At 32.5% G+C, this 13,717-nt stretch overlaps 1 protein-coding gene across 1 annotated transcript in view; it reads right to left on the bottom strand.

The window, feature by feature from the left end:
• Positions 1-13,717, bottom strand: part of LOC134273750 (adenylate cyclase type 2-like) — a 47,303-nt gene that overhangs the window by 12,776 nt on the left and 20,810 nt on the right. The window contains 3 exon segments of the mRNA XM_062755968.1: positions 6,788-6,937; positions 10,539-10,673; positions 11,880-12,042. Of these exon segments, the coding sequence (XP_062611952.1) occupies positions 6,788-6,937; positions 10,539-10,673; positions 11,880-12,042 (448 nt within the window).

The following is a 13,717-nucleotide window of genomic DNA, read 5'->3' as shown; positions in this document are numbered from 1 at the left end:
ACAATTTTTCATGAAATTTTATGCAGCTGTTTAAGAATAATTATGCTTATAAAAAAAGAAAGAAATAAAAAAAAAAGGACTGACGGACTAACTGACGTGCCAAAGACATTATACCACTCGCAACTTGTTGTTATAAAAGTAATTTATAATTTCTCTCTACATTTAAACACTCTTTCAGACTTTCTAGACTATATCCTAAATAGCCATTTACTCTTGATCATACCATTTTAAACCCGAAATTAATAAGGCTTTGAAAATATGCAGGGTCACGGGTAGAATAAATATATCATATTGAATAACATCTTTATCCTTCCTAGTCTATAATTTATGAATTGTAATAAACAGTTTTGCAGATAAATATGAAATAAACAATGTAAAATCCCAAGTTTGAATCGGGCAGAGGTGATAAACTTGCTTGATTTGAATTTTCTGCAATCCAACAGACAATTCAAATCAAGCGAGTTTATCGCCTGTAGAAACGAATATAAAGGGCTAGAAGGTTGATAAAATAAACATATTGGTTAAAAAATGTGTTTAGAATTAGGGATAGACCAATGCTGGAAAGTGTGAAAATTCTTCCCAAAAGTGCGTTCAAATCTTGCGCCGTAGATTGCCTATTATTTGCATTTAATATATGATCAAAGACTAAAATACAAAACCATAAAGCTGCAGCTACGTTCTGAGTATCTCGTACGTACGACATATTATCTCGTTCGTACGACTTAGTATGTCGTACGTACGACTTAGTATCTCGTTTGTACGACTTATTATGTCGTACGTACGACTTACTATGTCGTACGTACGACTTATTATGTCGTACGTACGACTTATTATCTCGTTCGTACGACTTAGTATCTCGTACGTACGACTTATTATGTCGTACGTACGACTTAGTATCTCGTTTGTACGACTTATTATGTCGTACGTACGACTTATTATGTCGTACGTACGACATAGTATATCGTTTGTACGACTTAGTATCTCGTACGTACGACTTATTATCTCGTTCGTACGACTTATTATGTCGTTCGTACGACTTAATATTATGTCGTACGTACGACTTATTATGTCGTTTGTATGACTTATTATGTCGTTCGTACGACTTATTATGTCGTACGTACTACTTAGTATGTCGTACGTACGACATAGTATCTCGTTCGTACGACTTAGTATCTCGTACGTACGACTTAGTATGTCGTACGTACGACTTATTATGTCGTACGTACGACTTACAATATATTTTTTTCAAGTGGCAGCAATACGCTTCCGTATGTGATTGATTTTTTTTCTTCTTAATTTGAGATATTTAAATATTGATAGCTCATTGAAGGAAGGAGAAAAATGAAGACAATATGTCAAAATGAAATACTTCACATACATTTGATATTTCACATGTAATTTCTGATTATAGAACAAATTAGCAAGCAGAATACCACGTCAACACTGATTTTACCAAGTATCCTGAATATGTGTAAATTCAAGTGAAATATGATGTACACTTATAAGGCATGCAGAAATGGAAAGTTCCAAATGAAATCTAAATGAACATTAGCTGATCACATATACACAACCGAATAATTATATACCTATAAACTTCATTGAAAAAAATTATCTTTGGAATTTAATGTTCCTAAACCACCCAATCTAATTAAAATTAGATGACAGATCGGCTCACATACTACTTAAGTACCAGCATGCTGACCTATCGTCTAATTCTAAAGAGATTATAGAGCCCCATTCTCAGTTACTTCCCTTGATCACATTTTTCCTGATTATATATCTGGGGTTAGTAAGAGTTAAGCCCCCTTTATTAGTGAGGTGAACATGCAGTGATATTTACCTGTCCAGAAACTTACAGGAATGATCTGTGTCATACAGAGTAGAATTATTGCTGGGCAACTAAACTGGAACACTAAACTAAACTGGTCGTGATAGAGTTTTATCTGACTGGCAAGAATTCAGTTTTAAAAAATTCTTTTGTTTAATACTGTAAAATCACATATTTTCGGGGGTCAACTTTTCGTGGTTTGAGTAAAAACTTTTGGTTCGTGGGGATTTGAATTCATGGATGAAGGATTGTTGAGTATTTATGTATGTTACATTTCGCGATGGACATGAATTCGTGGGCCTCTTCATCCCTCGAAAACAACGAAAATTTGTGATTGCACAGTATTTTAGCTTTGACATGATTATAAGTGTTGCTTCTTTATGCTTTAGGAAATAAAATCATTTTCTACAAAGGAGTTCATCTGATATTTTCCATCAAAAAAATTCAGTTTCCTATCTAATTAAGCCATTAGTCATTGGATGCCTATTAAAATATAGCATAAAGGTTGAAAACTCTTTAATCACATGTGTGTAATAATTTAGTCCAATTTATTATCGTAAATTTAATTAATCTTAAGGGTCAGTTTTTCAGAAATTCAGGAATTATTTTGTAGATTTTACGATGAAGCACATTAAAGTGATTAACATATTTCTTCTATGAATGGAATATTTTGGGCATATCAGTGTGTACATAATAAGTGCACCTCAAAGTGGAACATTAATCCCAATGCAAATGATGTCATTTATGCAAATTATGAATTTCCGTTTTGCACAAGAACAAACAAACATACACACAAACACAAGCATGTCACTCCAACTCCATAATGCGAGGGAACATCAACTGATATTCGATAAGAAAGACTCAAACATTCCATTCAAATGAAATATTCCATCACTTCAAAGAGCATCACTATACAGAGATTTTATTGAGATGTATGGGCTATTTTGAGATCAGCTGATTTAATGCCTTGATAACAAATTTTATTCTTCATATATATATAGTCCTGCACTGTTGAACTCCAATTAATTCAACCTAATAGTCATTTATATCCCGATATATTCCTTTGGGACTGCTTAATAAAAAGATGACTGATTTGGTTATAATAATATAATTACTGATGCTTAAGATCTGACAGTTTTCAGATATATTCCAGATCAAGTTGAGTCAATTAAGTGACTTGATTTCAGCTGTATGAGAAACATTACTGTGTTTATTAAACCTGAAATCCTACATGTTTGGGGAAACTAATAAATTGATTATAAGGACCTGAGTTTATTGACTTTAAGAACTGCCAACATACTTGAAAATCATACTGTACATGATATATTCTGCACTTTACTAGACAATGAAAAGTTGAATTGTACTTTAAGTTCGCTCCTTGACAGTGAAAGTAATACAGTTGAACTTGGGTATCTCAAACACTGATATCTCTAATACCAAAGATACCTCGAATTGATTTGAAGGTCCTAACTCCTTATTCTTAAACTATTTAATCCTAGATATCTCCCATCATCCGATATCTCAGACTTATTTTCCTGTACCATTGAGGGTGAGATAACAAGGTTAGACTGTATTGACAGATTCCTTGTCATAGACAACTCTCTCTGTGTACCACAGAAAATGTAATATCTCTATATCTATATTGTCATTTTTGTCATTCAAGCTATATTTTGGACAATGTTGGTAAATATTTCAGAGAAGGGCAGATCCTGTTAACTAATGAATTATTTTTACTATGATATTCTACATGAAACACAATGTATTTAACAATATTTAATTTTCACCTGATTGACTTTGTTAGTCTTCCCAAGAGCAGAGACAATAATTATACACCTGGTTAGTTAGAAGGAGGGTTTAATTTTAATTCAACCTGGTCACCATAGTAACACTTACAAACATGAAATCATGATAATCTTTCTGTTGACATAAAACATAAGATACATTTTACAGGATTTACAACATATTACAGGATTGCATTACAACACAATTGCATTATTACAGGATTATGTATTATAGTAATCATAACCTATTAAGTTTCAATCTAATTATAACTTTTTCGATGAATTATATGCCACATTTTTTTGGGAAACTCAAACACATTAGATTTTTTTACAACAAAGTTTTTAATTTTTCTTAAAATTTGGGAAAATCATTAGAATTAAAATATTTTTTAATTTGACTTAATATTAACTTAAAGATATAAATATATATATGTGGGATAGAACACACTGATCAAAAACCTGACTGTACTGTAAAAAGGAATTATTTCCCATCTGTGGCAGCCTATGAGCTACAGTTCTACAGCTGCTGTTGACAGGTGCACTCTGTACCTGACTACACCTATACTGTGCCTCCTGGCTACTTATGACCGTTTAATTCCAAATCACTTCCCTATGTACTACCGGTATTTGCTGATTATTTATACGAGTTTGGAAAAAGAGATTTCATTAAGTCTCCTGGTCAATATACCTAATCAGCCCTGTGTAAATGTTAGTCCAGTATTAATAAGCCCAGCATCAATACTGCCAGATTTCACTTTATTATCAGTCCTTAAATTTAGCTGAACAATTCATATACACAGCTAGCTAGTTCTCAACTATGAAGAAAACTATGGGTTTTATTTTAAACTTCAAAGGTTCCTCTAATCCACACTTGAGTAAAAAAAGAGCATGCGAAGCAAATCTCCTTATCAATTAAGACCAAATAAATATGCTAAAAAATATAGAATTTCTAATACTTCCTAACAAATCAAATAAAAAAAACTTGAAAAACTGGGTCTTTCAGACAATTATCATTTGAAGTTTCATTATATTTATTATTGATACATTTGAAATAATTTTTCGGGTTACATCACCGTGACTGAAACCAACTACAATGCAACATCAAGTTTCTCTTTAGTTTCTAAATTCAGTCACTTTAGTCTTATCTTGAGCTGACTTGATGTGGCAAAAAAAAAATTGCAATATTTTACATGTCTGCTGAAACTAAATACTGGTAGAGAACGGAAGTCAACAATATAATTATCAACATTTTTTTTTCTAAAAATTATCATTTCTCAAAAATGTGGGCATGAAATTAAAAACAAAACTACAGTTAGGGCTGGGTATTGGCCCGAGATTTCGTATTGCGATATATTGCGATATTTGTAACTGTATTGCGATATGTATTGCAATATTTTCAATGTAATTCAAATGACATTTTCTTACTATATTTACTTTAATTTACATGCAGAATGTACATAACTATGATAAGTAACCAACACTGAAAAAAAAATTGTTGGTTTCATTAAAGTTATGCTCTGAAATGTTCCCACAAAACAACTTCTTTCATACTGTTTGGCTTAATAACAAACTTTCATAAGTCCATTTTTATATTTAATGACAAAATTCCTTAATCTTAGCATATTGCCAATATATCGATATTACAAAATCGTATTGCGATACGATATTTTTTGTCAATGTATTGCAATATATTGAAATATCGATATTATTGCCCAGCCCTAACTACAGTACATATTTGAGCACTTATGGATATCTTGGAAACTGCAATATATCTAATGTATACTCCATATATCTGAATATCTGATATCTTGACTATTTATGACATGATCTCATGACATCCTTAATCAACAAAATAGTCTAGAACAGAAAAATAGTCAAAAGAAGAAACTGGAATACGTAATATTGCGAGTACCTCGCAGTTATCTAACTTACTTTACCTTTTGCGGGGGATCAAGTCAAGAAAGCTCTAGATTTTGGGGGCACATGACATTGTTTTATACAGTACTAACAATTAAATGATTCGAACAATTTAATGCCCAAAGAACAATGTATTGCCAAGAATTTGACTCCAAATAGTAGATTGTCAAATAAGGAAAGTTAAGAATATTTTATCAGCTTCAAAATGTGGCGATTTTCATTGAAAATTTAATGAGAAGAGTCCGCTTAGTTAAAAATGTTGTTAAAAATGTAACATTTTAGGATTAGCTCATCTCAAAAATTGATTAGGCTGGTTCAGCGATTTTTAAGAAGGTATTCCACCAGGATTTTTTACTTATCTGTCCTAATAAACTCTACAATGACCGATCTTGCATCATATATTCAATAGCACAATTGCCCCCATCCAACAAACGTTTCCTACCTCCATCACGAAAGAGTTCCGATAAGTTGAGTAATTGCGATATCAAGTATTAAAATTAAGAATGAAGAATCAAAATAGAGTGTCACAGGTGGTGAAAAATCAAGTCTCAACTGGGATTAAAACCCCGAGGGCTTCTGGCATACCTGATAAATTCAACTAATGTGACAAAAACAAACAACGAAGCCTAGTACCCAAAAATACATATTTTTGATAATGCAAAACTTATTTGTTATTTTAATTTTCTATGGCATTGACTTTACAGTTACCCATGGAAGAATTACCTATTAAATACTGACCAAGAAGTGGTGGCAATATATTAAACAATAAATTTTAGAACTCCATGTATTAAAGTGTGCCAGTCAGAGTATTAATTACTCTTTTCTTTCATGACATACTATATGACAATGTTCTTCAGTGATTAGTCATATCATTTTAAAATTCTCAGTGGAGACCCATCATCAACAGAAAATCTATCATCCTCTAATCACAATTATCCTCAGTGGCCAATAATCCATGGTTTATGATAGACAAGCGAAGGACAGGGATCATCTGAATCCGTGTCACTCTTACCTATGTTATATATCAGATCATTTCACCCTGACAGAGTCCAGTAGCCAGGACATCAGCATTTATACATTACAATCAGAAGTCATATTCTCATTTTTTTTTTAGCATTTGATAAAATATACCCCCTAATACACACACATACAAACACTCACAAAGACATTAATTTCACAAACCAAATTAAGACAAATTTAATATCATTGCCCATTTTTAAAATGTTTACTTTCAACTTATTACATAAATATGGATACTTACGGTGACACTCAGTAACTTGGTTGCCATGGGACTGACTTGAAGGCTTGCGAATGGTTTGTCCACGTTCCAGTTTTCCAGATATTTGGTGACTCGGAGTGAAGCTCGTAGACTACTCTCATATCGGGAACGGATCGTCCGATTCTCATCAAACTGAAAAATATCAAATAATGTTTTGTTACTTTTTATTTGTTTTATATTTATTTTTATTATACAGGAATTTATTAATCAATTCTGTTTTACATGATCTAACTTTATACTTTAAATATGACCTTAATATTCTTACATTTATTTTAGATTAATTGCTTGGTCAATGGTATAAAAGTATAGAGGTCTGTTATTGTACTGACAAGTATAGAGGTCAGTAATATTGAACTGACAAGTATAGAGATCAGTGATATTGCACTGCCAGGTATAGAGGTCACTGATATTGCACTGCCAGGTATAGAGGTCACTGATATTGCACTGACAGGTATAGAGGTCACTGATATTGCACTTACAAGTATATATAGAGGTCAGTGATATTGAACTGACAAGTATAGAGATCAGTGATATTGCACTGCCAGGTATAGAGGTCACTGATATTGCACTGCCAGGTATAGAGGTCACTGATATTGCACTGACAGGTATAGAGGTCACTGATATTGCACTTACAAGTATATATAGAGGTCAGTGATATTGCACTGACAAGCATAAAGATCAGTGATATTGCACTGACAAGTATAAAGATCAGTGATATTGCACTGACAAGTATAAAGATCAGTGATATTGCACTGACAAGTAAAGAAGTCAGCAATATGGCACTAGTAACTTAAAGTCTGTAATATTGCAGTAATAAGTTGAGTTTAATTATACATGTATTGCACTAATGCTGTCCAGTCAATATTTTAGCGCATACATTTTGGGGGGTTCACTAAAATGTTCAAAAGAAACAATAAACATTAGTTTTGTTTTCTTTAACCAAGTGATACATGTAGATTTATTACAAGTGATATATGTATAGATGTATAACAAGTGAATGTTTGACTCCATAAATTTCAAACATTCACATTTAATTTAAGAAATTTTATATTGCTTTTACACCTGGTTTCCTACATTAGATGAATACTATACTTCCAGGGATTTTTTCTGCTTAATAAATTAAGGTGAAAATCACCTGATTTATAATCTTCACTGCATGAAATGACAGTTTTATTGATGTCAAACATTTTCTGTTGTACCTTGCACAGGCAATTCTATTGTAAAAAATCAAAGGCCTGAAGGCCTGAGAGGCGCATCGCAGTGAGGGATAAATATTTTTCTTATTCAACGTTAATGTTAATGAAATAAACCAGTAATAAGGATTAAAAAAAATTAAGTAAGGTTTCTTTGAGGTTCAGACAATTGAGCCATGGCATTTTTAGCCAGTCGATCAGGAGGGTAAAAAATTACCTTAAAAAAAAAAAAAAAAAAGATAGTCTGATATATCAATTACGATTAATTGATATTTAAATAAATTCATTATTGATTTTAATCATATTTTAATTTTTTTAAGGTTATTCTTTGACTAATAGCATAGTAGGAATCGGAGATGAAATAATGAATGACATTATAGAAATTACTGTGTAGTAATGATTACTGAATACGTAATTCTACATAATTTCATATCTGAATTATTTCAGTTTCTTTCATTATTTGCACTTTTATAAATATCACAACTTTGTTTTTAACTTCTTTTTCTCAATCAAGATGGCACAATACGTAAACAATAGTTATAAACATGAAATGTTCATATAAATAATACAGGACTAAATAAAAACAATCCGGCTTGGTACACGGTTTCTTATGAACTCGTCAATGGCAGCGGTTCCCTCCAATATTTTCCATACAATTTTAGCTACGAAACCTTAGTGGTTAGGATTGAACTTTTAAAAAGTCTATGTTTATAAGGTATTAGAAACACTATAAATTGAAATTCACAGTAATTGCAGTTTTTATTAGACAATCATCATATTTAACTGACATTTCACCAATATATCCGATCATATCGCTGTTTGTGACCTCGTGGAAATATTTTCCCGACAGGTGGCGCTTGTGCAAAAATTTATTCAGTTGGACATCTTACTATTCGTTTACTCGAGTGAAAAAATAATAACATCCACTTTATTTAAAAAAAAAAACAACGATTCTGTTTCTATGTCTCAATTGCTAGTGATATATTTTTTTAAAAATAATGTTAGTGATGCTTCCTGATAGGAATACAAGTAATTGCACCTTACAAAACCGAATAATTTATAGTACGAGCTGTTGTTATGCAAATAGATCTTACTTGTGCTCCTTCATTTGTTGATGTTTTATTTCTTTGTTTTTAATTGTTTGTTTTTCGTTTTTCGTAACCTTTATTGATTCAAAGCAAAAACAACATTTATGTGTGAGATTTTATGTTATTTGCTGTTTAAAATTAGATTATGGATATCGCCAACTTTTCAATATACATTGGAACTATTTTTAATAGCGTGTTAAGAATCAATATTATTGAGTCTTTTGTCGCCGCTGTAAACAAGAAAGAAAAGCTAGGTAATCGCAATGAGGCTGCATCGAAAACGATGCGCCTCAAAAAAAAAAATAAGAGACCAAACATGAGAGAATATATATTGCTGTGTTAATCAAATAAAGATTGTATGAAAGGTGTTAAGTTTTATTCAGGTGTTAAAGCAATACTTCTACTTATTGAGCATATAAAATAACCTTAACTCCCAGGTGTAGCTTAAAAATAAGCAGTAGGTTGTTCTGTTGTTCATAAATGTATCAGGACTTTGATTTATGGGAAATGTGTCGAATGGAAATAAAAATTCAGGTTGTCAAGTGTACCAATTGATCAGAAACTCTGTATTATGCATGGGCCTTTTTCTTTATTTGCTTCATTATGGACTAAGTGATCTAATTCACCCCCAGCTGCATTCTCTTTACTAAATGACAATAAAAAATGCACCCAGTGTTTTAACCATTTAGAACATCGATCAAAAAATGAAACGAGGAATGTACAGATTCAGTAAAATACAAGCTTTCATAATTAAGCTTATAAGTGGCTGAACCAGTAAATAATTCTCTTTCATTCAAATGAAACACAGTACCTATCAAAGGAAATCGGTCAATGAGGTGATGTTATTTGCAATCCCTAAACATCATTTGCTGATAATCCCAATTTTATTGTTCCACTGAACATACTACTCTTCTGATGTCTGTATGTAAAACATTTTTTTTTTTAAATTGATGTATGGATTTTTACTTAATTTTGTAGAAAATTCATGTATGGATTTTTACTTAATTTTGTAGAAAATTCATTTATGGATCTTTACTTTATTTTGTAGAAAATTCAAGTACATAAATTAAAAGAAATCTTTCTCAAATTAATATAAAATTTTTGATTCTCATATTTCAGATAAGTTACAATTTTTTTTAATGAAAAATTTTGTCTTTTTAAAATTGAGCAAAAAAAAAAAAACAATAAAATTAATTTAGTTTCTTGGTATGCAGACTTTCACATTTGTACTAATTAAGATATTTATGTATAATTCCAGTAGAAGGCTACCTTTCTAACTGTAGTTTTGATGATTTTCACCTCAGAGTCTGTACTATTATTAAGGTGTTAGCTACCTTTCTGACTTTAGTTTTGATGATTTTCACCTCTGTACTATTATTAAGGTGGTAGCTACCTTTCTGACTTTCGGTTTGATGATTTTCACCTCTGTACTATTATTAAGGTGGTAGCTACCTTTCTGACTTTCGGTTTGATGAGGAAGGTGTCGATGTTGTGTTCAGCCAGGTATGCGTCCCTCATCTGCCCCGCCCCCGGCTCCACCTCAAACTGATTGTTCAGGTACTCCAGGGTCTCCTTAGTGATGTGGACCTTACTGAAACAAAGCAACGAATCTTTCTATATCAGTAAGCATACCAAGATTTATAGCTTCTTAAGAAAGCATTACAATTACAAAGTGTTAATGTTTCATCTTAAGGTTTAGCGGAAGAAATTTTTTTTTTCATTATGAAGACTCAATATCATTTACACTGTTTTCTTCCTCTTTTCATTTTGTGGAGTTTTCATTGATCTGTAATCATGAGTTCTTATGTCAGTACCTTGAATTAATGCTAGGTATGAATGTATTTATACCTATGAGATGTAATAAGTCCCTTGTTTTTAATAAAATCTTAAATCTGAATCTGAGTTATTTATAATAGCTAAGAGAGGCTTTAATTAATATCAAACAACTATAAAAACTTAATAGGCATTATATATTTATATCCAATAACTATGATAGGCATTTATTATATCCAAAAATAAAAGTTAAATTCACTCTGTTTTTAAACCTTTGGTTTAGCATGTGCCTTTTGACCAAAGCAATTTCTGCATTCTTTCTTTTAGCACAGATTTAATTCAGAGCTGCAAAGGGCAAGGGTTCAGACTGAAGTTAACTATAAAGACAGGGTCATGTAATTCTCTCAACAAAATTATATCACTTCTTGCTTTCTTTGTACATGCAGTTTCTTTTTTATTTATAAAAATATAAATATAAATAATAGTTAAAAAATTTTTAAGCATAAGAGATAAATAATTTTTTGTGGTTGCTGAGCTAATCGTAAAATTCCAATTCCATCTTACACAATAGAATCTTATCTATTCCTGACTTATTTTCAATTTGTGCCTGCATATAGATTCTCTTTGGCAACGTTTTGTGGAAATTTAATAATAATATGAGATATATCTTTCATTTTATACTGCAGCATATAGTTGCATGATAGAAATTGTAATAACATTCTATTTACAGCAAACCTTTTTCTGTACTTTCATCAAAATTTTTTGTACTTGTACCAGAATTATCAGATTAATTAATTGTGGATGTTCCTTTTTTCGGGGGAGGAGGTTGTTAACTGTTCCTGTCTTATTTTTTTGGTGTTAAGTCACTTTTAAAAATTATTTGAATTTTCAAGTAATGCATTATACATGTACATGTAGTCGTTATAAGACATAATTTTTAGATTCTATACATGTAGTCCTTTTTAATTTTGAAGAAATTTCAAATAATTTCAATGTGAATTTCATCTTTTTTTAAATTACATTAAAAATTTCTCTCCCTTTTAAATATCCTATTTCCATGACAACATCATAATTTACTTACCCGAACTTACCCTTACACAGACCCAGAACTCCACTCAGGACCATTCCACTGTGTACCCCGATCCTCATGTCAACGTCCACACCAGTCGCCTCCCTTACCTCCCTACAACAAAAACAATAATGTCAACACTAGTCCAGACATGATTCCAAAGAAAAGTAAAAAAAGCTGTAGGGGGGTCTCGGGTGATTAGCGATGGTGACATCATCAGACCAGATTTTAACATTAAAAAGCCCCCTACTGCCATTTAAATTTTGAATGTAAAAAATAAACTTGAAAATGTCTACCAGGTAAATAAACCACCACATGTCAGAACCATCCCACTGTGCACCCCGATCCTCATGTCCACGTCTACACCAGTCGCCTCCCTTACCTCCCTACAACAAAAACAATAATGTCAACACCAGTCGCCTCCCTTACCTCTCTACAATAAAAACAATAATGTCAACAACAGTCGCCTCCCTTACCTCCCTACAAAAAAAACAATAATGTCAACAACAGTCACCTCCCTTACCTCCCTACAACAAAAACAATAATGTCAACACCAGTCGCCTCCCTTACCTCTCTACAATAAAAACAATAATGTCAACACCAGTCGCCTCCCTTACCTCTCTACAACAAAAACAATAATCATGTCTACAACAGTCACCTCCCTTACCTCCCTACAACAAAAACAATAATGTCAACACCAGTCGCCTCCCTTACCTCTCTACAATAAAAACAATAATGTCAACACCAGTCGCCTCCCTTACCTCCTTACAACAAAAACAATAATGTCAACACTAGTCGCCTCCCTTATCTCCCTACAACAAAAACAATAATCATGTCTACACCAGTCGCCTCCCTTACCTCCCTACAACAAAAACAATAATCATGTCTACACCAGTCGCCTCCCTTATCTCCCTACAAAAAAAAAAATAATGTCAACAACAGTCACTTCCCTTACCTCCCTACAACAAAAACAATAATCATGTCTACACCAGTCACCTCCCTTACCTCCCTACAACAAAAACAATAATCATGTCTTCACCAGTCACCTCCCTTACTTCCCTACAACAAAAACAATAATCATGTCTACACCAGTCACCTCCCTTACCTCCCTACAACAAAAACAATAATCATGTCTACACCAGTCACCTCCCTTACTTCCCTACAACAAAAACAACAATCATGTCTTCACCAGTCACCTCCCTTACTTCCCTACAACAAAAACAATAAAGTCACAACAGTCACCTCCCTTACCTCCCTACAACAAAAACAATAATGTCAACAACAGTCGCCTCCCTTAACTCCCTACAACAAAAACAATAATCAACACCAGTCGCCTCCCTTACCTCCCTACAACAAAAACAATAATCAACACCAGTCGCCTCCCTTACCTCCCTACAACAAAAACAATAATGTCAACACCAGTCGCCTCCCTTACCTCCCTACAACAAAAACAATAATCATGTCTACAACAGTCACCTCCCTTACCTCCCTACAACAAAAACAATAATCATGTCTACACCAGTCACCTCCCTTACCTCCCTACAACAAAAACAATAATCATGTCTACACCAGTCGCCTCCCTTACCCCCTACAACAAAAACAATAATCAACACCAGTTGCCTCCCTTACCTCCCTACAACAAAGACAGATTTTAGAATCTACACTACCCAATACATACTCTTTTCTTGCCAGTGGTTCTTGAGAAGAAAAGAATAAGATTTTTTAATGATCTGACTTAATCTTTGTCTTTTCCTGATTATCTTCCCTTGTTAGGGGACTTTGCCCTTAA

This window comes from Saccostrea cucullata, unplaced genomic scaffold (assembly GCF_032062105.1).
Source record: "Saccostrea cucullata isolate Sc308-1 unplaced genomic scaffold, CSIRO_AGI_Scuc_v1 ctg134, whole genome shotgun sequence".
Lineage (NCBI taxonomy): Eukaryota > Metazoa > Mollusca > Bivalvia > Ostreida > Ostreidae > Saccostrea > Saccostrea cuccullata.
The sequence above is the reverse complement of the archived record's forward strand: the minus strand, read 5'-3'. Positions and strand labels throughout refer to the sequence as shown.